At 35.0% G+C, this 27875-nt stretch overlaps 1 protein-coding gene across 1 annotated transcript; it reads left to right on the forward strand.

Annotated features, from left to right (window-relative positions):
• The first annotated feature begins 467 nt into the window (after window positions 1-467).
• LOC117315380 (gamma-tubulin complex component 6-like) lies at window positions 468-27848 on the forward strand. The gene is made up of 34 exons (XM_033869578.1): window positions 468-591; window positions 2078-2332; window positions 3159-3334; window positions 3714-3835; window positions 4118-4209; window positions 6668-6716; window positions 6889-6945; window positions 7510-7637; window positions 8059-8107; window positions 9863-10046; window positions 10235-10446; window positions 10850-11145; window positions 11530-11596; window positions 12181-12290; window positions 12891-12982; window positions 13237-13376; window positions 13907-14049; window positions 14414-14505; window positions 15686-15774; window positions 16286-16401; window positions 16660-16828; window positions 18274-18303; window positions 18915-19096; window positions 19742-20646; window positions 21303-21389; window positions 22025-22184; window positions 22888-23029; window positions 23370-23526; window positions 23943-23980; window positions 24962-25094; window positions 25663-25717; window positions 26263-26424; window positions 26583-26782; window positions 27199-27848. The coding sequence occupies exons 2-34, from the start codon at window positions 2157-2159 to the stop codon at window positions 27288-27290; spliced, it is 4902 nt and encodes a 1633-aa protein (XP_033725469.1). The 5' UTR covers window positions 468-591; window positions 2078-2156; the 3' UTR covers window positions 27291-27848.
• Window positions 27849-27875: the final 27 nt, after the last annotated feature.

Genomic DNA, 27875 nt, shown 5'->3' on the forward strand with positions numbered 1-27875 from the left:
GAAGGCAGCATACTAGGGTGAAGAGCTACCATATTAAGTTTGTTCAAATAAATGACCTTGGCCTACATTCAAGAACACAGATGTTAACTGTGCTAAAATCTTCAAACCACTTCTCAGAAGCCAGCGGCCCAGAGACTTTATATTACGACTAGCATGCTGGGATGATATGCTAAAATAACATTTGTATAGAATAATCCCAAAATCCTGTGAATATAATGAATCAATACTAGCGTATTTTCCAAAGTCACCTAAATAGAATTTAATATATAACGTCATTCATTACCAGATAACTATTCAACAGGTGAACACTTTAGGCCTACTGAACCTCTTGTTACTAGATTACTGAGCTACACAGTGGCATTATACGTCTTTGACAGTGGAAAACAAATTTATTTATTTATTTATTCAATATTTTCTAGTTTGTTCTGTGATAATATTTTTCAAGATAATGGACCATCGACTTGTTTAGATAGGATAAATAAAATAAAAAAGTCGCATTAGCATATCATATCAACTCGAATTTTAGAAAGGTCGACTTCACTTCCTGTTTACTTTACCGCGGGATGATTTGTGTGTGCTTGTTATATTATGGTGAGTTTATTGCCGGTATTTGGTAATTCTAGTATCAACAACCCATTCGCCATTATATTTGGCTTCTTGTTCCATTTTCAATGAAATCTGCGATCTGGCATACTTTTCATTGATATAGGAAGTATCCTCCAAACAATGAAACATTTAAAAAACACTTCGACCGTTTGTTTATTCGGGGATTTTTTGTTCGCCATCTCTTTGCCAATTATATTTTTGTGTCCAGAAAAGATATCGTTTCATTTCACGTAATCCTGAATCGAATAATAATTTTGGTCACGAATGTAGGTCCTAACATATAAACATACAGGTTGGACATGCACACACGGCTCCGCTTTGATAGTAGTAGTATAGCCCTGGATTTGAGTGACAGAAACTTTTGAGTAATAAATAAGTTACTCATAACCAAATGCATGATATATACAGTAATTTTAAATTGAAATACATATGTTTTTCTTTGTATTTGTGACAAAAGAGCGTCATCGTTTTCGTTTAAGCATGGTTCAATAATCAATGTGACACTATATATATATTTGCACAAGAACTAGTAATGTAAGTTGCACTAAATGTTCCCAATGGCTATTGTGTGATATACAGTGTATTGCCATTGGGAGCATTTAGTGCAACAACTATATGGTAGAACCATCCACTCGGGTTTCATCACATATCCAGCTATGGGCCAGATACTGAAAGGACCATGACTTATCCAGCATTAATTCAAAACTCTGAGCTGCCTATAGAGGACCAATAGTTCCTGTAGGCAAAAACTACATAGGTAACTCTAAACTGTTCATATCTGTTACCTGGGCTTAAATGCCAATTCAGTATCTTTGTTCTACATTGTCTAGTGTAAAGCCATTGGAAGCATTTAGTGCAAATGTTAAAGGTGAGCATGAATTTATGAGTGTTCTGTATTAATTTAGAAAGTCAAATAAGGTGATAAAGTTTATGACTTTTGCAAAAACACAGACTGAATCTCTTTTTGTGTAAAAATGTACAATGTTGCTTTGGTTATAGGGTGATGTTCAAAATTTGACACCATTTTTGGTTACAAAGGTGTAAAAGAAATTTATGCATTTTTATTTTAGATTATCCTGTATTTGAGTAACTTATAATTTATTACTCAAATAGTATCTGTTACTCAAATCCAGGACTATTACATAGGTATACCCATGTGTGGGATTGTGCCCAACATGACATTGTATCTGGTAATAACACCCCACAGTTAAAATCTAACATATATCCTTGATATGTACACATATCTGTACTTATAGTACATATCCATGCTGTTGGATGTTAAAAAAATAATTACCAGATACAAGTGCTTATGGTCCTAACAACCAAATTAGAAAGACTGTATCATGTATGTAATCCTTTAAAAAGGTCAATTTCGAGTCTTTACGAGACAGCTTTTTATTTTACAATTAAGTACACCCAATATACATCATGTACCAGTTATTATAAGAGTTAGCCCTGTTTTCATTTCTAGAACAGATGCAACTCACTGGGATCAGATGAACATCATGAAGAAAATTTCATTGTGACAGAAAATGTGATTTGTTGAGGTGATGTCTACCTTAGAAGACAGTGTAACTGCCTTGATTAAACAGCTTTGTGTATTGCATACACATGACCAAAAGAGGGCTTTCCTTAAACAGCCGACTCTATCAAAGGCAGAGATACAGAAACGACTGAAGAGGAAGGCATATGAAACAATATTTGCTTATCTGGTTGGACCAATAAGGTATGTGAGAAACAAAGTTTCGGAATTGATGCAAGGAAGGTAAATTCTACTGTGTGCATTTTGATCTCGTAAAATTTTAATTTTTTTTAGAGTAATTGTGGGAAAGAGCTGTAATGTTCGATAGTAATCACTCTTGTTGGTATATATGTTAGGGGGGTTATATTACTGTGGGGTAAAATCAGAGTACCCAACCTTGGACCAGGAGGAAATATATATGGTCAGGCAAGTGACGACAATACCTTTTCTTAGGGAATCAAACTGGTAATCTTCTTAAAAGACGATGAGATTACCACTGAGCCACATGACCACCCTGATCTAAGTGATCTTGATCCTATCCAATACCATTCAAACATCGAACACAAGTTATAGTGGTAATGTAATTTTTTACGAAACATATTTTGTATGATTATATATATTGCATTTGTGATGTGCCATCCATTAGCACTGACTTATATTACCATGTACAATACAGCAACACAAGTTATAGTGGTAATGTTTTTTTTTACGAAACATATTTTGTATGATAATATATATATATTGCATTTGTGATTTGCGATCCATTAGCACTGACTTACCATGTACAATACAGCAGTCTGTACTAACGAATATATATACTGTGTACGGTTTCATTAATGAATTTGGCCCCAAAAATTCTTGATTGCATGAAAAAATCCATCTTATGTACATGTGCTTGGGTAGAAATTTGGTTGTACAGTACGTATTTTATATGTTTTTGAAAAAGTAGTTAAGGACATGATGGATATTATATAGATGTTGATAAACTGGCTAATAGAAATGTAATTAATACGAATGTTGATGTTTAAAGATGGCAGTGGCAGATTTCCTCACTGAATAACCATGTAGAAGACGAGCGTGTACATGTACTTAGCTATGCCTATGACCTGAGGTGTAAACGCCAGTATGATGATGCAAACAGACTTGAAGAATTGCTTGAAAATTTAGTAAACATCGGCAATGCTGATGTCAGCAATGACAGTAAAGGTAATCACGTTGTTTTATAAATTTACTAGTTAAATAACAGTTTAAAACATTGGATCTCTTACATATACCAGGTACATTGTCATATGCATAAGTGTTTGGGTCATAATCAATGAGTGATTTTCATCCAATACAAGTGTGTTCAATATGTTACTCTCCTTTACTTTTTTGAAAAGTACTTTTTTTGAAAAGTATTGTACTAAACACAATTGGCTAGTGAAGGTGTATCTAATACCACTATTTCAGGATTTTGACTTTGCCTACATTTATGTTTTAAAGATAAAGTGTTAGGATTGTTCAGAATTCTATACCTGGTAGCTTAAAAACTTTGTTTGATACAAAATTGTGTAATATTTCTTGGTCTGTTCTCTCTGTTCATCAGAAAATGAATCAGATATGCGTTCCATCCTCAAATTCCTCGTACTGTTGGCCGACACTGGTCCACAAGAGTGCAGAGCTGTCATGGGGTATGAGACACAACACCTGCCCAAGTCAGTAGATAAAGTGAGTTGTGATATAGAATAAGAATAAGAAGTTGGTAGAAATATCAGCATTAATACCAGCAGAAAAATAATGATACACTTATATATACTATACTATAGAAATTATGTTACAGGGAATGTTTACACATCATGATGCTTTCAGTATTATACATGTTATTGGTGTACGTCGTTTGGTATTTCATTGTTAGTACTTATTTTATTATTATTTAAATTTGCAACAACATCTAATATTGTATGACTACTCTATAACTTCCAACTTAATGAAATGATTGTATTATGATAGGATGAAATGGGGGTGTTACCCTCAGGACCAATGCTGTATGGGGACACCAGTGTCTATAGACCAGACCACAAGTTCTACATGCATTTCCCCAGGTAAGCCATGCTAGTTCAGGGATCACCACAATTTCAAAATGATGGGTGGAGGAAAATTTTTTGACAATTTTTTCTGAACATGTACTTTTGTGGATGTCATGCAGCCTCGCGGGCGAGGTTTCAAGAAACATCATCAATTATGACATTAAGAATAGAGATTTAATTATGTTGTTTGATTTAGTTCTAAATAAATATGCATTTTAATCATTTGCTCACTCTATGTCATAAATATCGTGTAAATTAAAACAAAATAACAGCTTATACCATTACTTTAAAAAACTACAAACATACATTCCTCATTTAAACAATCATCAATTTATTTTCACAAAACCATTTCAATCTCAATTCCAACTCGCTGTTCTTTAATATAACATTGAATAAAACAAACTCAAATAGCATCTTTTACTGTTATAAATATGATAAACATTCACATCAAGATCATATTGCATTGTCAAGTATTATAAGTTAAAACATTTCAATTATTAATTTCATAAATTGCACTATAATATTATCAGTGAACATATTAATAGCAACTATTATATCTATGATACAGCATCTACAAATCAAACTCAATGGCAACTTTTACTGGACATAATATAAGAATATATAAAGTATTTAAAGCAATGCAAAAGCCACAATATAATTTCAATTAAGATATCAATTCAACACAGTCACTATAATTTTCTCCTGAAAATAGTCTTCACTATGAACAATTGAAGCCAAACACAATTTGTCTCTCCAAATGACATAAACATTCTGCTGTTGCACAGTCCCTTCTAGAAAGAAGCAGCTTTCTTGTAGGGAACTCCCTGGGTAAACACCATCATCAGAGAGTTCAAGATCCTCTGAGAGAGCCTGTTCCTGCTGGTGGTAATAAATAAATAAATAAATAAATATTTTTGAAAAGCTTAATGAATCTTATTGTGGTCATTACCATATTATAATTATGAACTTCTTATTCCTACAAATTTGTAATAAGCAAAACAATTAAAACCATCAATAAATCTTTGGAAAAAAACAAACAAAACAAATAACATCAAATTAGAATCTAGTACATATTCATTACAAATGTACATGTTATTTTTTAATTACACATTGTATATACTTTAGGTGCTAATTAACTTATCTTTATTTAATAATAATTAAAGAAAATCAAATACCTAGATAACACTTATCATCAATAAGTTGGCAAAACTTACCGACCAATCCCTTTGTCATTTTATGTCAATAAAATATGTTTAAACTAAACTAAACACTTATCAAATAATAAATACCGAGATACATTAGGAGAGATTCTGAGATTATTTATATTATTGGACGTTTCGAGATCGTTTTTGGAAGGGAGATCACTCTAATAGTACTTTCTAAAAATAGCAAGTGACAAGAAAACCAATGCACGAAATATTCATTAGATTATTATCATTATCTAGCAAATCAAATATAGGTTAATTGTAAGCTTACCTTGGTCATCTTCATACACAATTAATCCATGCGCATTTATGTAGCCGTGGCTTGCGCGATATATCAGATTTCAGTCTGTTGGCTGCAGGTTTGCTAGATCGGTTGTCGCGATCGCATGTCGTTCACATGGTGTTCCAAAAAAGGAGCTGATACTCCTCTCTTCATGGTGACATTGCCATAAAGTTTTCAAAAATGTATCAATGCTTCTCAAACATCGGCTTAGGTATTGATATTATCAGTTTGATTATCCCAGCTGAATATTAATTCTTGTGAGAAAAAAAAATCTTATCGGACCGTCGGTTTTTCCGATGTAGACGATGGTAACATTTTCTTTGATGTCCCGATCGACTGAAACCATACACTCACATCTGTTCCCATGGTCAGAACAGTACACCTACTATTAATTAATTGTCACCATCGATATAGGTGTGATCAAGAGATCAGTCGACCGTATCAAAACATAACGGTGAGGCACCTTACCGAGATCGCAAATCGTCAATTAGGCCTAGTTCACCTGTAAAAACAGGGGCCATAGGTAATGAGTATCGGACACTATAGAAACGGGTCAGTTTTCTGCTTGAAATCGATACAAAATAGGGGTGTGAGGTAACAATTACATGCGTGGCGGATCGAGTGAATTTGGTTGTGTAAGCGTGGCGGGTACCCAGCTAAGCGTGGCGGGCCGCCACGTTAAAACAGGCAATGGTGATCACTGTAGTTCTGTTGGATTTTACTGAAGGTCATCAGGATCATGATATGCACATGAACTTTCCTTATATAAACTATGCCACATGTGTCAAGGATTTTTGGGGCTGGTAATGGGAAGATTACTCCTGAAAAGAAATGTTTCCCAATTCACAAATTTTATTTTCAAAATGAGGCAATAAGGCCCCATCCCAATCCAATGAGGAAAAGTCCTGTGTGTAATAAAAAATCAAAAAACTAAAACAAAATCAGATTTTGACTTAGATAACTGTATATGACTGGATTGTTTTAGCTTGCTGTTTGAAGCAGAGCCACTGCAGTTTCAAGATAAAGGACTTCAGGTAAGCAAAATATCTTGATATGTCTGATTATATTTGTCAGTAAACATACCTACACTTATAATTATGGCACTAATCTAAGGTAAAAACAAACAGTTATAATCTACTATACTATTCTTGTGATGGCCTTGAATCGTATGGTGTGATGGTAATCATGTACCCGTTGTATTTACAGATCTTCTGTCTGACTCCTGGGGAGAGTTTATCTGGTCAGGGTCTCTTTAACATCAAGGTAAGTGGAAAGTGTAGTTAGTATACCTTAATTGTGATGGCACTATGAAAATCTTATACAATGAATCGGTTAATTTTTGGATGCAGATATTTGAATCCTAGACTCCTGCTTTTCCTGAGGAAGTACATAAAGTATATTTTGTGTACCCACTAAATCTTTTAGTATTGACACTCATTAAAAAATTCGGAACTGGTGTTCTGGACTTGCCTGAAAAAAATTCTGTGAAAAATTACTGAAAATTGTCTGCAGGTCTAAAACAGGACATTTTCAGCCATGAATAAGAATGTGCATTTGATAAAAGCCAGAAGTCATGATTGAATACAACATATGCAAGACAGCTATGAGAGACAACCAAAATAGTTGAGATGGTAAATCTGTTGACTGTTTCGTGGTAACTTAGATGACAGCTATGAGATGCAGTGTAGGGGTTCACTGTTTGGGGGACTTGTACAGTTGATGTTGTTACCTGTTTTTCAGGGTTATTTAGATGACAGCTATGAGATGCAGTGTAGGGGTTCACTGTTTGGGGGACTTGTACAGTTGATGTTGTTACCTGTTTTTCAGGGTTATTTAGATGACAGCTATGAGAAGCAGTGTAGGGGTTCACTGTTTGGGGGACTCGTACAGAGCCAGACAATGACACTACAGGACAGATTACAACTACCTGACCTGGTGGACCCAGAGGACAGTGGGTAAGTCCCTAAACTCTCATTGGATATTGTGGCATAGTTGGTAAGGCACATGCTTTTCACTCTTTGGCTTCCTGGTCAACAAGGATGATTTATATATCTGTATAAGTTGATATAACTTGTGTTGTATTTGTTGTAAAAAAACCAGCATTCATTTAAATTGATTGAAGTTTTACAAATCTGTGGTCATACTAATTGATATGTAAACAAACGAGTAATACACAAATGTTCAAGTTTAGTTCCTGTACAATTGAAATGCACAGTTTCTACATTAGTTAGAGTCTTTAGGGTTTCTATCCTATTTCTTGAAGAATAGGTTTCATTTCAAATTGAAGATACAGGCATTAATTACATGAGAATGATTTGAACTTTTCCGTATAGAATGTTTTTCAATCTGTACTAATAGATAAATTTTGTTTTGTAGGATGTTTGATGTGCGGATACCCAAAGTTTCCTACAGCAGCAGGACTCAGGTACCTATCTATTCCTTTTAAAAACACATCGTACTCATAGAGCACAGCAATAGCTCAGCTGTAAGAGCACATGCCATTTAATCTCGGGAGAAAATCTGAGGTGCATGCTTCGACGAGCTCTACTCGTGTCAGTGTGTTTCTCTGGGAAACTGGGCCGGTCTGTGCTGTCGTGGTTGTGTCCTTTGTCCACTTTACCCTAATTGCTCTGGATAGCATGCGACAGACCCCTTGTATGTTGTTCAGTGTATGAGGTAGTCACCAACTACTACAATGAGTCCCTGCCTCAAAATGGCCCTGGCTATTCACGGGGTGATAAATCCAGCAAACATACTAACTTTGACCAATTTAACCACTTAAAAAAGCCAAATGTAAATTGATGTCCTCTAAAAATTTCTGTATATATAATATATATATATATACAGTGCATTCCACTTAATCGGGTAACGCTTAATCGGGTATTTCGTTTAATTGGGTAAAATTTTAAAAACCAAAACCATTTTCTCTTAAATCATGTTAAAAAAATTCGTTTAATTGGGTTGGAAAAGTCGTATTTTTCGGTTATTCGAATAGAACAATCGGGACAAAAAATAGAAATGCTCCGATTTTCACGAAAGTCATCGCGTATTTCTTTAAGTTTTAGACATTTATCAACAAATAGTGTAATTTTGATGGTTCAAATGTCAAAAAACAGTTAAATATTACCTTAAACGGTAATGTTATGTCGGGGTTTTGTCATGTTCAGAACTGTGTTGTTGTTGATTCTGCCTCGTGTGGTTTTTCCCCAACAGGAAGTCGACTAAGAATTGTGGGTAAAATTAAATGTTATTTTTAGAGTCAGCAGCAGGCAAAACGTAATGGGGTTTTAAAAGCATAATTAAGCGACTAGACAATTAAACTTTTACGTCTGGGATATAAAATCTTTGAAGCAAAAACCAAAACAATAGGTTTTTACCTGGGTCTGATATTGCTACAGATCGATTGATATCACCGCTTACTGTATGTGGCGAATCCAAAGTGAGGGGTTCGCCACGGGGAAATGTGACGACACCGATACACAGGTGAGTTAAAAATCAGTAGCGAGCAGTAAAATGACAGACGCCCGACGTTAGCTCATAATTCCTATTCAGGTTAGGATTAGAACTGGTTAATAAAAACATTACATTGGATTTCGTGTTGTTTTATCAGTGACTGCCAGTGTCAAGTTCGTATAAATTTATACCACAGGAAACGACCTAAATAAACTCGGTTTCTCCGATCTCTGTGCTTTGGTAATTGGAAATAATATGGAATATTTTAAACTTCAAAGCGAACATAAGAATGTCTCTATGATAAACATAAATGATTTTAGATGTAATTGTCGGCGAGTCCTTAGATCGTATGTCAAATTAGGAACACACGGATGAAACAGGGATGTATGACCCCCCGATTTGAGGTGCTACGATTGTACTGTGCCGCGAATAAGAAAATCATTAAGGTTTTGTTATTTTAATACACACATTTTTATACAATTAGTAATAGTAATCTGACAATTTGACATCAGTAAAAGCACAAACAAAAACACCGTTTATTAACAATAATAACGCAAATATTTTCATCCAAAATCGACCCAAGTCTGACTACCATTACGGACCAAATCCAAGATGGCGACGTGCATTTCGGCTTATCGGGTAAGTCGGTTAATCGGGTAAAAAGTCCCCGCAAATAGGCAACCCGATTAAGCGGAATGCACTGTATATGTACTATGCTTGCTTTCAGTCTTCAGAAGAAGATGACAGTGCTGTCCAGAGTATGGATATAACAGGCAGTATCCAACTACGGCAGCTGGAAGGTTCTAAATCTCTCAGCTACATCAGCGACTCAGATTCTGCTGTAGGGTGCTCCATTTGGGAGGAAGCACTTGAATTCACTCCTAGTAAACACTTTAGATGGGAAACACGAGGTCGGTATGTATTATCTTGCTCCATGTTAAGTCCAAGGAAAAGATATATCTGACGGAAATATTTTGATACCTGCAATTATAAGTGGTTTCTAAAGATTAATAAGCTTCAGTTTAAGAAAACTTTTAAGATATTTTCAAAATATATGAAGGGTTTAGTTGTGTTGACATAACTTTTTGATTGTATTCAGTGAACCAGGAAAGCGGACTGGACCGACCCTACCTCTCTGAAGCAGGGCCCATTGGTCTAGACATGTGGTACAGCATGAAGGTTAAGGAACTATCAATTCTATGTCCATCAGTGTCACCACCTACTCTGCGTGTGACGAGACAGAAAGATATTGTCAGAGACGTTATCAACATGATGATTGGAGTACCCTCCTCCACCTACCAGCTTCTTCCTGTAGGTCCTCAGGGGTTTCTATAGCTTATATGAATAGATTCCCATTTACTTACAAACAAGTTGTAAACAAAGTACCAAACCGTTTAAGCTTAATATCAGATATTTGTGCACTTACTATTCATGTTAAATAATTCTATGTTTGCAAATATCTCTTTCTGTTGTTGTGTTTCAAGCAACCTAATAAAAAAGGAATTTGAATTTTGAAATATCAAATAAAAAATATCTAATTCCATGATTCAATATCAGGAATTAAATTATTTGATCTCCACACCAGTAAAATAAAATTCATATCTCACAAAATTTTATTTTCTATTAATTGATGTCCAATGTGTGTGGTCATTGGTCATATTCTTAAAGATATATTAGATAATTTGACTGACATTTTGTCTGTGATTTTTATCAGGAAACTCAATCCTTTGAGATGATGGAAGGGGTATACATCAGTGGAATGACACCCGAGTGCCTTCGTCGAGTCTCGCACGATTTCATGGTGTGTGGTACATATTACAACCTCCTAGTGAAGTTCTCCTTGCCTCCGTTCATCGACTCATTCTACAGCAAGGGCCTGGTGTATCAGGCTTTCTGTGGGGCCATTAGGAAGTACCTACAGTACTACAGAGGTGTTATACTCTCCATACCGCCAAACATCTCACTGCTGCGACTCCAGTTTACCTGCCAGCAAATTTTCAACCAATTGGGGTATATTTAATGATAAGATATATATCTAGCCCCTTCATACAATATTCCCTTTAACATGAATCAATTATAATAGATTTTGTTTTGAGTTTTCATTTTTCAAAATGATGATTGTAAGAACATGGTAGTAACAATTGACAAGTTGTGAATATATGGGTGGGAGATAAGTTTGTTTAAGATTGAAATGCATCTTGTTCATCAAGTGATGAAATTAATGGGTGGCAAATTAATGGGTGGTAGGCCTAGGGTCAAAACAAAGTTGTTCCTCATTTAAAACAACACCCACCTACCTACATCCCCCTTTCCTCTTCAATTCATTTTAAGAACAACTCTTGAAGTAAAGTAAAACCATTTTCGTGTTTGACTTCAGCGTATTGGTTTTTACAGATTTCTTGCCAGTTTATGTAAATGTACTACTATGGAGGACCTACAAGATGAAGACAGTTTCCCAACAGTAAGTAAAAATCACATTTAAAAGGGTTATAAATTGATATTTGTATTAATGTCAAATAAATGTTTCAAAAGCTTAGGTTAAAGATATCATATTGTGGAAAACCTGACATAATTTCTGTCTCCATATGATTGAAATCTCTGTATTTAGGCCTGACAGTACCAGCTTAATGTCTTAGACAGTCTAAGGATTCAGTCCATACCTGTGGCAATTTGTGTTTCTCGGAAAGCGTCCTTGGGCAAGACACTTTACTGTAATTGCTCTGGATGTCATGCGACAGGCCTCCTGTATGTTGTTCAATGAGGTAGCTACTACAAGGAGACCCTGCCTAAAAATGACCATTGTGAAACATTAATTTTATGTCACCTATAAAATGTTGATATATTTTTGAGAATTTTCTTTTTTAATGAATGTCCTATTCCAGAGTACATGTTTGTTCCTTACTATAGGCTATGTTGATAATTGTATTTGAAGAATATTCTATTCTGGAGTACAAGTTTGTGACCTATTAATTATAGGTTGAGTAGATAGATTATATTTTGGAGAATTTTGTATTCTGGAGTACATGCCATCATTCTGTGTTACAGGGTGTACACCTTCTGAGCTATGTATACCGGGAGTGTCTAGAGTGTGCCAGTACACACAACTATCCCATGATGCTGTCCATACTACAGTCATCCTGTGGGCCCTACACTGTGTAAGTCAGAACTTCTCATCATATACTGTTGATGACTTTGTATTAGTGAGGTATTTATTTTCATATTTACTTGATATCATAATGGCTATTCCAGTAAATTATACAATTGTATATCCAATAGTAGGATTCCAGAAATAATTAAATCTTATACATACATAGTGGGCACGAGAGAACATGTTTCTCATTATATGGTATTTTAATTAAATCACTTTTTAGGTGGTTCTGTTAAGATATTTTACTGGAAAAGCCCTCAAGCAATAAAACTTAAGTTTTACTATGTAGCAAACACAGAGGGCACTAAGTAAAATAAAAAGATATTAAACTGGAAAAGTCCTCAAGAAAAAGGTCATGAAACTGTTACGTTTTACTATGTAGCAAACACAGAGGATGCTAAGTGAAATAAAAAGACTTTTAAAGATATAAGTTGTATCGAGGATACAAGGCAGAATACTTTGATGTCCTGAAGTGCAGTGGAACTTCGTTATATCAAAGTCAATAGGGTCATGATATGCTTTATGATATCCCAAGTATCCCAGGAAACTGAGAATACTAATGACTGTTCTACTGTACATAAGGACTTTGTTCTGTTTTGGTTAATAGGTTTGTACAGGACTGGGTGTTTCACGGAATATGTCAGGACATCTATGGAGAGTTTATGATAGAAATCCATGCTGATTATCTACAATTCAGAGGTCTGTAGTCTGTCTGTTTGCAGAGACAGGTTTTCATTTTTCCCCTATAATTTATCACCACATTCTTTGTTTTTTTATACTACAAACATTTACTGTTATGACTTCTGTGTTGTAGTGAGACAAATTAAAGCAAAATGATAATTCTGTAATTAGTTTGCCAAACTAGTAAATGAGATCTCACCTAAATATATTTGATTCTCACACATCGTGGAGGCATGTTTCTTATATGTTTTTTTATGCTGATACATTTACAGACAAGAACTACTGGAATAATGGTTATAAGTTGATGGCCAGTGAAGCTTCCAAGAGTGTACCACTGTTCCTGGCAGACCTGGCCTCGGATATCTTCATCTGCGGCAAATCCATTAACCTGCTCAAGGCATGCTGCCCCCAGGTAGGCTTCATAGAACAGCACTTTGTTAGGGAAGAAAATTCACAGGTGTGTCTTACATAAGGTGGTTGTTATCATACATGGATACACAAAGACAAATTTAAGCCTCTGATGGAATTGCCAACACCAGAATCCTCACCCACAAAAAGTTGACTTTATCAGAAATTCCAGTGTTATTGTTAGAAATGGAGCACTGATTATATATAGGAGGACATTATATTATGAATGGTTATTGACATGAAAAGTTGTCGGCCTGTCTGTCATTTTTGTACGGAGGTTCCTTTTTGTGTCAAATGTTTCGGTTATGGCATTAAGTTTTGAAAATATCAGTTATTTTTGGCAATTTAGAATTGAAACCATTTCAGATAATTTTGATCAAAGCATCAGCAGGATCATGCATGTTTCACAAACATTCGCTATAACAGAAAAGATAGGTAAGAAAGAAAATATCTGTTACTTAATTTCTACTTAATAGTTTATATTTTCCTGTTTACATGTACCTTTTGTTTTAATCATTAAGTTAACATTTTCAGAATTTTCTGTGCAACATAGCGGACATTGACATACCCCGGATATCAGTCACATTCTCAGAGGAGGAGCTTGGCGGTCTAGATGGCCAGTGTCAGTTTTATGTCAATAAAATGAAGCAGATAGCACGCCAGTTGACCATCTCAAGGTATTGACTATATTAAATCAGATACTGAAACAGAAGTTTTATTGTTAAATCAGTATCTGTCCTCGTGTCACTAAACTCTAAACTTTATTTTTATTGTAACATAGTAATGGTATTAATTTTACATCATTGTGTTACTACCGCTAAATGTAAAATAGTTTCATGTCAATTTTCGCATGTATAGCTACTGGTATTTCATGTCAATTTAGATATAATATTCAGAAGAGGTAAAAAGGCAATCTGAAAACTGGAAATAGTGATAGACCTGCATAATGAATTTAAGTATAGCATGAGTTGTATAAACTATAATGTGTTCTAGTGTAGAATGATGGTGTTTGCTGATATTTTGAATCTTTATTGTCCCCAGACAGGTGAAACTAGAGATGGAGGAGGCTGAAAAGAGAATGTTGTTACAGAGAGCAAAAGAGGTAGCCACACAGGAAATACAGAAACTACAGGGTGAGTTACAGATGAAGTTTAAAAAACATCATAAAAATGAAGTCAAATTTAAAAAAAACCCATTAAAATAGCTTAAAACTTTGCCATGCTTGATAAGAAATTGGATAAGATATCAGTATGTCACTTTATTTGAAATGAAATGTTTGAAGTACACACTTAAATTTTATTTCTACTCTGTTCAAGTGATAGCAAAACTGCAGTATCTGACATATTGAACTAATAAGCCAGGCAATAAGCCTATATACATGTATTATACAGTGAAGCCTAACTTTACCGACACTGTATGGGACAGAGTCAAGTAGTTGACTATGGCAGTGTGTTGGTAAAGTCAGTGTTAGCAAGGATAGTGGAGCAACTCACCATTCTGGTGGAAATGGTCAGATGATACAGGATGTCATTAAAATCAGTGGTCGGTATAACTCAGGTTTCACTGTATAATGTTGTTTCTGGTATAAACACAGGTGTCCCATCATCAATGTTCTACTAGATTAAAATTTAAATGTTCAGGTATTATTTCTATATTTTCATGATTATTGATGGGGCCGCGGTGGCCGAGTGGTCAAGGTGTCCCGACACTTTATCACTAGCCATCCACCTCTGGGTTGCGAGTTCGAAACCTACATGGGGCAGTTGCCAGGTACTGACCATAGGCCGGTGGTTTTTCTCCAGGTACTCCGGCTTTCCTCCACCTCCAAAACCTGGCACGTCCTTAAATGACCCTGGCTGTTAATAGGACGTTAAACAAAATAAACCAAAAACCATGATGATTATTGTGTATGCTCAACAGTCTATTACATCCCTTACCCGTCCTCACTCCGATTAACTTGATAAAACTTAAACAAAATGTTCATTATGACTACACTTAAGTAATGTTCTGCTTCAAACTCTGAAGGTCCAAAGGTCACAGTAACTGTGACTTTTTGTAAATAATCATCAACTTTTTCCCTGCCATTTTTTGATCACCACCAATTCTATAAAGGTTTTCATAAAATGATATGCATAAAAGAGAAAACCTGCGATATGAAGTTGGTTTCAGAAATCCAAGGTCAAGATCACTGTTACTATTTATAGATATTCATCAAATAGTGATACATATACTAGGGAGTGAGGACATTCTTGTCTTACAGACATCGTTTTTGTTTGATTACGATGTTTACAGTATAGATATTGATATTTACAGCCAAAATACAGGAAAACAAGGTAAACCAAGATGCAAAGAAAAGAAAAGAGTTCCAGTTTCTTAAGGACCAGATGGAGGCAGACTTACAAGTAGGTACCTCTGAATTAATTTAGATAAAACAGAGAATGAAAATATTGGTTTTAGTAGCAGCCTATTACCTACTTCAGAAACAACATATGATTTATATCAGAGTACCATTGAATAAGAAACTATAATTCTGTTTAGTTTGAAATAATACCTTTGTTTTAGGAAATCATCCTAGGCTAGTAATATGAACTTAATAGCTGAAACAATTGTATAATGGAAATAATAGGAAACCATTCTCTGTATGAACTATTAAATATAATATGTTTGCCATTCTGTAATTTGGTATAATTTATGGACTGATGGACTATATCGAAAACCAAAGAGATAGGTTTAATATCTACATTTACAGTTTTTACTTCAAGAAAATTTATTTATTACTTACATGATATACCTCGTGTATAAATATCTTAATCTTACAGTGATGATATTTTACTCCTAGAATATACAATCAATGTATTAATTTAAAAGTATAAATTATTGTACTGTATAACTTCATAATACTGTGTAATCCAGAGACGAGCTGACGTGAAAGAGCAGGTGAAGGAGGAAGATAAAATGATGATGGCCAGAGTGACAAAACAAGAGGAGGCTATGACAGTACATGAGCTAGAGTTGGAAAGGAAAGCAAGGTACCTCACTGTTACTTATCACACTCTCCCAATTCTTTTGTGAATTAAGAATTTATAACTGTATACTGGCTATTTTTTAAAGTACATGCTGTACATGATTTTTTTTTTTTTTTTTGCAAATCCATACATATAGGCAAAAGAGTTATTGTTAAAATTTAATGGCTTCAAAAATAACACTATTATCACAGTGCTAACAGAAAATGTGTGATTAGTCAGGATCAAGCAAGCTGAAACATTATTGATGTTGTTTGTTGTCAGAGAGGAGTTGATAGAATACTACAGCAAGCTGAGTGAGGAGGCTGCCCTGAGAGAACAGCGAGCATTATGGCACATCAAGCGTGCACAATTAGAACAGAGTAGACGTGACTTTCTACAGCAGGACGGCGTACACTGGCAGGCAGAGCTGGACAAGTCCTCCATTGTTACAGTAGGTTGACAGCTTTCTGGCAATTTGCATTTGTCTATAAGTTAGAATATTGGGAATTTACATTTGTCTATCAGTCAGAAGGTTGACAATTTACATTTGTCTATAAGTTAGAAGATTGGGAATTTGAATTCGTTTAGAAGTTAGAAGATTGTCAATTTGCATTTGTCTATAAGTTAGAGGATTGGTAATTTACATTTGTCTATAAGTTAGAAGATTGGGAATTTATATTCGTTTAGAAGTCAGAAGATTGGCAATTTACATTTGTCTATCAGTCAGAAGGTTGACAATTTACATTTGTCTATAAGTTAGAAGATTGACAATTTACATTTGTCTATAAGTTAGAAGGTTGACAATTTACATTTGTCTATAAGTTAGAAGGTTGACAATTTACATTTGCCTATAAGTTAGAAGATTGGGAATTTATATTCGTTTAGAAGTCAGAAGATTGGCAATTTACATTTGTCTATCAGTCAGAAGGTTGACAATTTACATTTGTCTATAAGTTAAGATTGACAATTTACATTTGTCTATAAGTTAGAAGGTTGACAATTTACATTTGTCTATAAGTTAGAAGGTTGACAATTTACATTTGCCTATAAGTTAGAAGATTGGGAATTTATATTCGTTTAGAAGTCAGAAGATTGGCAATTTACATTTGTCTACAAGTTTAAAAGAAGATTGGCAATTTACATTTGTCTATCAGTCAGAAGGTTGACAATTTACATTTGTCTATAAGTTAGAAGATTGGTAATTTACATTTGTCTATCAGTCAGAAGGCTAGCAATTTACATTTGTCTATAAGTTAGAAGATTGGGAATTTATATTCGTTTAGAAGTCAGAAGATTGGCAATTTACATTTGTCTATCGGTCAGAAGGTTGACAATTTACATTTGTCTATAAGTTAGAAGATTGGTAATTTACATTTGTCTATCAGTCAGAAGGCTAGCAATTTACATTTGTCTATAAGTTAGAAGATTGGGAATTTATATTCGTTTAGAAGTCAGAAGATTGGCAATTTACATTTGTTTATCAGTTTCAAAGATAGGTAGAGTTTTCCAGTTTTAAGGAGTGAGTATTCCTATTCAAGGTATCTGATGAGTAATCCAACAATCGAATACTGTTGTTATATTTCTATTTCAAAATTGATCAACAATGGCGAAATATGAACAAAATATAAATTCATGTGAATATCCTTTTTAAATATGAATACCCATTAAGTTAAGTGTAGATACACAAATTTTTAAGTGGCATAATGGAGTAAATCCTACCCTGACCTAAGAGATATATTACTTTTAATGAATAAGGAGATTTTACATCCACTATCCTTGGAGTGTAAAATCTGAAATTGAAGGGATATTAACAATCTTTAATAGTATGAACTTTCCTGGCAATACAATACTGGATTATTTGTTTGACTAAACTGTTGACTTAATTTCCTGTTTTAGGAATCCATTACTGCACAAAGGCCTGAGAATGTGAGTATCTGATTAAGTAACAAACTACTTCGTTCTTAGCTTTGTTATCGCACATGTTGTGATATAGAAGTAGAAATATCCGGAAATGAGACGCCAGGAGTTTATTAGAATATTTCATAGCTAAATGTAGCGTAAATTTGTTGGTCTGAATGAAAGTGTGTGAGTGGTCTTACTGTGGGAAAAAATTGGAGTACCCATGGAAAAACCTGTGTGGTTGGAGAGACGATTCTTGTACCTTACCATGTCCAGTCGGGGAATTAAACCCTGACTGCTTACAAGGTGAAATGCAGTTGAGCTAAGACTGCACCATCGGACCACCTCTATTTCATAGATTAATGTGCATAGGCCTACTACTTTATTTTCTGGAAGTTCTCATTATAGCTTTCTTTAAAAAATTTACAGAGTTTTAAATGTAAAGTTAAAATAATCAGTCAGATGGATCTTTTACTTACTGATTTGAGATGATCTAATGCTTCATAATTACCAAACATTTGCTTCAAAATGCATTTCAAGGTTTTATACTAAATATGTTATTTTACAGTTAAGTCTACCACTGTAATGTAAATTTATATACTGCTTTATATTAAACATCTCTAACTTGACCTGACCAGATAATGACAGACACTGCCAATCTTCCGTCCTGGGCAGTAGGAGAGGGGCGAGACGGACCCATTGTTGTGACCGATGAGGAGGACTCTCGCCTCCCAGGGTGGGCACAGCGAGGACTAGCTGGCACCAGCACCCTAACTGTGGACTCCAGTATGCCTACATGGGCTCAACAGGAGTTACCACAGTAAGAATATTTTATAATTTTTCTCCGGCAAAAGCAAAGTTCCGTATGGCTGTGTTTTGGCTGCTATATCATTGTTCAAAACAAAAAAGGTAGCTGATTAAACATTTACAAAGTTATACCCCATTTTTTTGTAAAGAAAAAAATGTTATCACTTCTAATTATCCTCAGTTAAGTGGGTATTTGATAAACAAAGATATCTGGAATACCTGGATGCAGGTTTTGGGTAATTAAGAACAGTTTTGGTGTATTTTGAGAAATGGCTATAACCCCTTAAATAATTTCTTGGTGGAATTTGAATTTTTTCCTTTCCTTCAAAAAAAACAATGTGCTTTCAGATGTTAAAAGATTTTTTGCTCATTCAGTTAGATTTTTGCTCATTCAGTTAGAATTTTTTTCTTAATTTCTATATGTTTTAGTGGTAAGAGAACCAAAGTGCCAAGAGTGAAATTTATTTATGATTCCGCTTGATTCTTGTACTTTATTGTTTTCATTCTTGCATTTTCAAAGACTGCTTATAATCTGTAATTCTTGTCTTTTATTTATGTTGGTTGTATGGTAATCATTAGTCTTGTAGACAACATACACTCCTAACACTGAACTGTATTTCACATAATTTTCTCAATTCATTCCACTACTGTTAAATAGGTCAGAGATAAAAGGAAGAGAAAAAACATCACCAGAGAAGAGTAAGTCTCCTCGCTCCCTTCCGACTCCTCCGTCCGGTCCAGCTGGGCGACCCTCTACACCCACACTAAAACGACCTCCAACTCCGACCTTGAAGACTGGCAAACGCTTGAGTGACTCGTTTTACGCCACGGCTGAGACAGATGAATCTCCTACAAAACCAAGTATTCATGTTTTCCCAGGTAAACATGCTACCTCGGAAACTGATCCCGATGATACGCACAAATCACACATCAGGCTGATGCAAAACGTCAATGTTAATAAGGAAAGTGAGGAAAATCCAGAGTGCTTACATATAAAACTCTCCGAGGGAAGGCATGCCTCCAAGGAGACCGAATCTCAGGAGGAAGTGGTGCCCCACCGAAAGACTAACCCAGACATTCATGCTAACAAACAGTCGACAGAGGAGAGAGATCTACCCCGCACAAAGAAAAGCGAAGAAATGCATATTACTAAACAGACAGAATCAACTGAGTGGCTCATAAAAAAATCAAGCACTTTTGGTCATGTGTCCAAAATGTCTTCTTTAGGGGACGAATTTGTGATCCAGGCTCCGAGACTGAAAAGGTCTGATCAGTTTCATTCGTCTATGGAATCAAAATTCAGTAAAGACTTTGGGATTAAACCTCGAATTAAAATGAGTAAGACTATGTCGTCCACCACAGAGTCTAAATCTGTAGAGGAAAGTAGGCCCGGAATCAAAATGGGCAAGATGTCTGCCTCAACGGAGAGTGAAATGATCGATCAGGATGAAAACAGACTGCAGAAGTTTAAATCGTTCAATGTACATGGACACTCGTCAGACTCGACAGTTCAGCAGCTGTTGTATGGTGACAGGAAAGCCAAACAGGAGACCAAACAACAAGGTAAAGAAGTTAAAATAATGTTTCAGTTTGGCATGATATTTTGAAGCATGCTGAAATGAACCGAGGTCAAAATACCATAATGGTAAAGTGAACCGCAGTTCACTTTACCATTAGCAGACATTTTTTTGTGTTAATGTGTTTGGAGAAATGAAAGGAGGTAATCTAAAGAGGATTGGTGAGAAAAAAATTAATAGTAAGAAAATAGAGAAATGCTAATGGCCATGGTGAAGTGAAGTGCCTCGTTCAATTTTTTGTACCAAAAAAAAATAAAGAAGGTTGATGAACATGGATTGCTTCAGTACTATCAGGGTAATTATGTAAGCTGTATATGTTGTTAAACAAGTCTTATTTATACATTTTGAGCAGATATTATGATATATCCATAAGAAAATTTCCATCCAGATTTTTTCCCAAAATACCTATACCATATGGTGATACCAGTATACTTACTTAAAGAAATGGCACTTACACTGTATTTGTCAATTTTCCCCCAAACATTTGATACTTTTTTTCAACATTAACTTGAACAGTGACTCGATTATGATTGTTGAAGGCTAGAGATTCTGTTTTGAAGGCTAGAGATTCTGTTTTGAAGGCTAGAGATTCTGTTTTGAAGACCAGAGATTCTGTTTTGAAGACCAGAGATTCTGTTTCAGAACTTGAAGATGTCAGAGAAGAACCTGTTTGGATGGATTCCCCAGCCACGCAAATGTTCACATACGATGACAACTTTGAATTCTTGAGTAAGTCTGCAAGCAAGCTTTAAATTGTTGTACATTTTCCTATGATACATATTATTGATCTAAAATCTAACGGTGCAAGTTAAAAAGTTTAAAATTAATATTTTAAAAAAATGTACAAAGCTTCAGTATTCAGTTATTGTTTCTGGGATATCCCCCTATGGTGAAAGAATGTTAGGAGATATCCCCCTATGGTGACAGAATGTTCTGAGATATCCCCCTATGGTGAAAGAATGTTATGAGATATCCCCTATGGTGACAGAATGTTATGAGATATCCCCTATGGTGACAGAATGTTATGAGATATCCCCCTATGGTGACAGAATGTTCTGAGATATCCCCTATGGTGAAAGAATGTTATGAGATATCCCCTATGGTGACAGAATGTTCTGAGATATCCCCCTATGATGACAGAATGTTCTGAGATATCCCCCTATGATGACAGACTGTTCTGAGATATCCCCCTATGGTGACAGAATGTTCTGAGATATCCCCTATGGTGACAGAATGTTCTGAGATATCCCCTATGGTGACAGAATGTTATGAGATATCCCCCTATGATGAAAGAATGTTCTGAAATATCCCCTATGATGACAGGAAGTGCCACCATTTTAGTTTCTTGTTTATTTGATTTACAGCCAATACACCTGTGGTAGATCTTCTCTCATCCAAGGAATTATCAGCCTATGGCAGGTTTGGTGACTATGGTGTCAGTCAGAGTGCTGATGTAGATATGTATCGCTACATGCCACTCCCTCAGCTGCTGGAGCGCTCCGTCACTGCCCCTCTGTTAGCTCAGTAAGTTTGTTGTGTCTGCCCAGGAAAGTTTGTTGTTTCTCTGTGGCCCATCAATGTTATACAATCCTGTAGTCCTACAGGAGCTAGTGTATGTACGTGTAAATGGTAAAAATGTGTTAACCGATCAGGTAAAAATGGATGTAACGCCTACAACATGCTTCAAGCCTATCTGCTTTGTAAATGATGAAATTGCAAAATTGTGGTTTTAAGTTAGCAAATTCAAATTGTGGGATTATATTCAAATAATAAAATCAATGTAACAGTATCCCAAAAATTAAGAAATCCGTGATACATCTTATTGGGGTACAATTTTCTGAGACATTTTGATGTCCGTCATCATGTTTTCGTTAACAATGTAATATGCTACTTCAGGCTAGCTAAAGGGATTTTGACATAGTTTGGTAGGAAGCATCCCAGGGACAAGATGTGTCTGTATTATATGTGAACAGAGTGTGACCCTGTACTACTACAGAAGTAGTGGTATTTGAATATTAAGAAATCACTGATAAGTCTCTAACAGAAATATCTTATTTATTTCTGAACAAATATAAAAAGAGTAGTGATAGAAGGCTAATGCATGTGTTGTGTAAAGGTAAAACACAATTAGGTGTACATTTTGCCATACTAGGTACATATTAAATGGACCTTACATTTAAGAGCAAGCAGGTATGATTTATTACCAATGGCCTACTTGTCTGTGTAGGATCTCACTGGTAAACGACAATGTGATCAACTACCTCACCGTGGATCTGGACATAAAAAACCACTTTGAGGCTCTCAGACGGTACCTTTTTATGGGCGATGGAGACTTTGCCCAAATCCTCAGTGACATTCTTCTGGAAAAGGTATGGTATTCTACTTCATTTGATAATCTGACAACTGATGGTGTATATGATGTCTAGTGATTCAAGAAGTCAAAAGTCATATATACAGAGACCGGATGTGAAAATTCTACTCTGTGTCAAACTCTTTTTTTCTTGTCTGGGATTTTATATTTTGGTATAATGTGAATAGGTCAACTGTGTAAGAGAAAAAAAAAAAGATTTTTGCTTGCTATGATGACACTGCAGAACTTTTATCATGTTTTATTCAAAGTATGCAATGATGGGCATATCAATTGAATAAGTTTCCTTCAGTATTTTACCTACAATTTGATCTTAGAAATGAAACATTTAATTTTTGTAGCTTGCCAATAGTCCTAAGGCCCAAGAGATGTTGAACCCTGTGTTTTTGACGAGTGCTCTCAATAAAGCCCTGAAATCGTCTATGCATGCTGACGACCCATTTGCAGACAACCTCAGTTTTGCCTTGCGATATGTGCCCAAAGTCCTAATACAGAATGGTATGTTGATGGCAGTAGATTTTCCTGTTGGTTTAGACACACCAGAAATGTTGCATTTGCAGAAAATATAATATATTCTTCATACCCTAGAAATGTAGATTAATATTTTATGCTAGCATGTATTAACCACAGGGGCTTGACATGATCCTATGACCCAAAATGAAATGTTGACCCCAGGATCCAACCCCTAGATCGCTTATTATTGACAATTAATGAACTAGGGGTCAGACCCTGAGGTTAATTATCAAGCCCCTGTGGCACTTTTTAGGAGGGTGAGAAGGTCAATTGATGAGGATTCTAATAAATGTGTTTTACACTTATTGATAAATATTTTGAAAGCAGTGTCTTATAATGTCTTATGATGGTTGATAAACTATATACAGTACTAGTAATATGTTTTACTTTTCTCGTTTCAGCCCACGACACTTTAGACTGTTTAGAGCTACGATATAAGGTTAGTTGTTTCAAATCTTTCAGCATCAATTTTCTATTTGGAAATGCGCGTCCATCCTTGTCAACAACTTGCTGTTTTCTTTGACAATTAACAACAATGTCCATGTATTTGACTTCATCATGGTGGTAAATCATCTCAGATTTGATCGTAAAGGATCTTGGTTTTGGTTGACAGGTAATCTTACATAAACTAAAATGATCAGTCTCTTTATAATAATATCCTATAATGGTCATTGTAATTAATGGAATGAATTTTCTCTAGGAGATAGGATACTAGTAAGGGCTGTTTCAATATTATCTGTGTGAGAGTTATGTTTTCAGAGACTCCACCATCAAATATCAAAACATATTTTAGAATAAGGAATACCAGAAAAAAGGGGCTTTACTCCCCCACCCATCAAATTTTAATACAAGTATCTCCCACCCCTCAAGCAAATAATTATGGAATAGTCCTAATGCAATAAACAAAATCCTCCCCACGTAATTTCTAAGATTTCTTTTTGCCAATAAATTAATTAACATCAAAGGTAAGACATAAGGTTCCATTGTCTATGTCACAATTTTACTGGGATCCAGTATGGTCGTGAAGTTGTAAAGGAGTTCAAATTTCGAAGTGGGGGAGTACATGTATAATTATGAGTAAAAATTCTCCTAGACTGTTTCTGAAATAGCTGACAAAAGTACTGGTAGGAAAAAATATTGGAAGATGAAGAATGATATATAGTTTGTATTTAAGATGACACTATAACCTTTGGAAACATAGAAATTAAAAAGGGTCAAAGTTATTTTCAGGAATCTCATTCAAACTACATGTAAATAGAAGGGCTCCAAACACTGTCTAGAGCAAACACTGATGGCAATATAGAATTACACATAACATTGAATGATGTGTAATAAACCATTCTCTGTTTAAACACGAAGTAGCTTTGTATCTTACAGAAAGCATGCTATGTCAATTTTAACTTGTCTTTTGTTATATCAGGTGACATGGCCACTGAACATAGTGATAACGGATTCCCTCATCAGCAAGTACAGCAAAGTTTTCTCCTTCATGCTCCAGCTCAAACGCACTGTGTGGGTGCTCAAAGATGTCTGGTACAGACTCAAACGGGACGGTCAGCAGATTTTTGTTTATGTTTGAGGAGTGGTTTATATATCTCCAGACAATCATTATTACCTGGTTACATTAATAAATTTTCTTGTACAACTGTTCTTTATATAAAATAAAAAAGAGTTTTGCCATTTCTTTATATATTACCGACATATATCCAATACACTTCATTTGCTTGATGATGTGTACAATTTTCTAAAATTTTTCTTTAACACGACCCTTACAAGCAGACAGGTTTTAATTCATGATAACATTTGTGCTGAAGTTTCAACAACTTCAAAAATCTGTACCCAGAGAGCAGAGATTTCCCAATCTTGCCCTCGAAGGGATGACATTTTATATTTCTGTTTAAACTCTCAAAGTGAGGAACGATCTGGATTATATTGGTAGTAAATGCGACACGGCATGCCACAGACATTGGCTATAATATGACATCAACTAGATGTAGAGTGAGAAAATTCACCTGTTTTATTGTGATATCAACAAACGATACATACAGGCCCTTTCTCATACCGACAAAAATTCTAGTATTTATTTTTGCGTTATTCATTATCGAAGTTTATTTTTTGTAGCTATGGTCCACAAGGCAGGAGGCTCCTCTCAATTCCGTCAGCTGCAACTCTACAGGTAGGCATACGCCCAGTTTTACCTTGCACTTCTTGAAGACTTTTTTTTTTTTTTTTTTTTGCACTTAACACTTATTGAGTCTTAAAACAATACCTTATAAGTATAAAATTAACACAGTTTTAGGTAAAATGGAAGAACAAAGCCCAGTAGGGGGTTCCTTAAATAGATTTTTGCTCTGCTGATATTTCTTATCAGGGATGATACCTATGATTCTGTGTATCCATCCTTAAGCTAACGATAGAGAATATTGTAGTTCATTAAATTTAACTGTTATGAAATATTTTGTCATTATTCAATTGAAGTGATATCAAATATCTAGTCATTATTCATCTGAAGTGTTATTTTATATGTAGTCATCATTCAATTGAAGTGTTATTGAATATCTTGTCATAATTTAATTTAAGTGATACTGTATAAGATATTTTGTCATCATTCAATTGAAGTGTTAATAAAAAAAAAAAAAAAAAAAAAAGAGAATATTGTAGTTGTCATCCTGTCTGATAGCTAACTAGATTAAATAACCAGTCAGATAAATCTTATCACAGACAGGAGATGCAGCACTTTGTGAAGGTGATGCAGGGTTACATAGCCAACCAAGTCATACATGTTACCTGGTGTGAGTTTACTGAGGCACTCAACAACGACGTCCATAACCTTGATGACCTTCACAAGGTCCACTCCAGCTACCTGGACAAAGCCATATTCAGGTGTGTATTCCACTCTCCTGTCTTACCACCGACTTTGGTGTCCTTGCTGTCTCACCTTTTTACATGTAAGCTGTTGCAGGATCTTAGAATTCTATATTTATGTCAAGTTCATGACTCAAGATCTAGCTTGTGGTGATATGGCATGTTTTATTTGTCAGATGTTTACTGAACAAAAAGGCTGGAGCAGTGATGAAATTCATACAGGACATCTTTTCCCTCATCCTGAAGTTCCGTCTACAGTTGGTTAATGCAGAATGGCGGTATGATGCGGACACTGGACATCTGTCTCATTCCAACTTCCAGAGTATGGTAGCTACTTACAAAGCCTTCAGAGAGTACTCCGTCTTTCTCTTCAAAGGTCAGTGTACTTGTACTCCAAAACAGATTGCTGGGTATTTTTTTTGGATGGTTCTTGATTTTATCACAATTAACATTCCAACAATTAACATACCAACAAAATGATGATACATATCAAACAATGTTGCCATCTTTAAAAATTAATGTGCTTTTACTAGCATTCATGGTCAATATTAGGTATTCTTATTCAGACTTTGGTAAGTTAGACAAACACATGCATACAGATTCCTATTGAGTTATGTTTTATGGAATTTATATATCGTGTGGAATCAAATGAAAATACAATATCATTATTACATCAATCAATTAACTATCCCCTTGTTTTATTTTGCAATTGTTAATAAGCTGGCCTAAAATACAATATAATTATAATTATTACATCAAACAATTAATTATCCCATTGTTTTATTTTTGCAGTTGTTAATAAGCTGGCCATAAGAGGATACCAACCCCATTTACAGGAACTGTTGTTGCGTCTCAACTTCAACGATTATTACAAGGCTAAATAGTCATCAAACATAATTCTACAGTAGAGAATGGACAACCTCTAGTGCCACACAGTGGGTCAAGGACAAATTGTTCAAACAGAGCTCACCATAGTGATACAGTAGAGGTCAAGGTCAAAGCCTAATGACACACATTGGGTCAAGGACAACTTGTTGGTAAATTACATCCCGCCATAATGATACAGTAGAGGTCAAAGTCAAAACCTAGTGACATACTGTGGTCAAGGACATCTTGTAAGGATACATCCTTGATCAAGGTCAATTCATTGCCGTATCACCATGGCGTCAGCTCCTATGTTTATGCGATGTGATAAGATTTAAAATCATTTTTTTTCCGGATTGGAGTTAGTACTCAGTGGATGAAGCTAAGGACTGAACAATACTTGTTATCTACAGCAATTTGATGTAGGAAACGGACTATTTAACTGTGATAGCTTGATCCATTTATGTGGAATGGTCAGTATATGTATGCATATGCATTTGAGAATGTTCAATATTAATTTATGCAAAAATATAACAAAAGTATCTATATAAATTTGCTAATTAAAAGAAAAAAATCTTTTCATTGTATTTTTGTGGATTTCAAAA

The sequence above is a fragment of the Pecten maximus genome, chromosome 1 (assembly GCF_902652985.1).
Source record: "Pecten maximus chromosome 1, xPecMax1.1, whole genome shotgun sequence".
In the NCBI taxonomy this organism is placed as follows: Eukaryota; Metazoa; Mollusca; class Bivalvia; order Pectinida; family Pectinidae; genus Pecten; species Pecten maximus.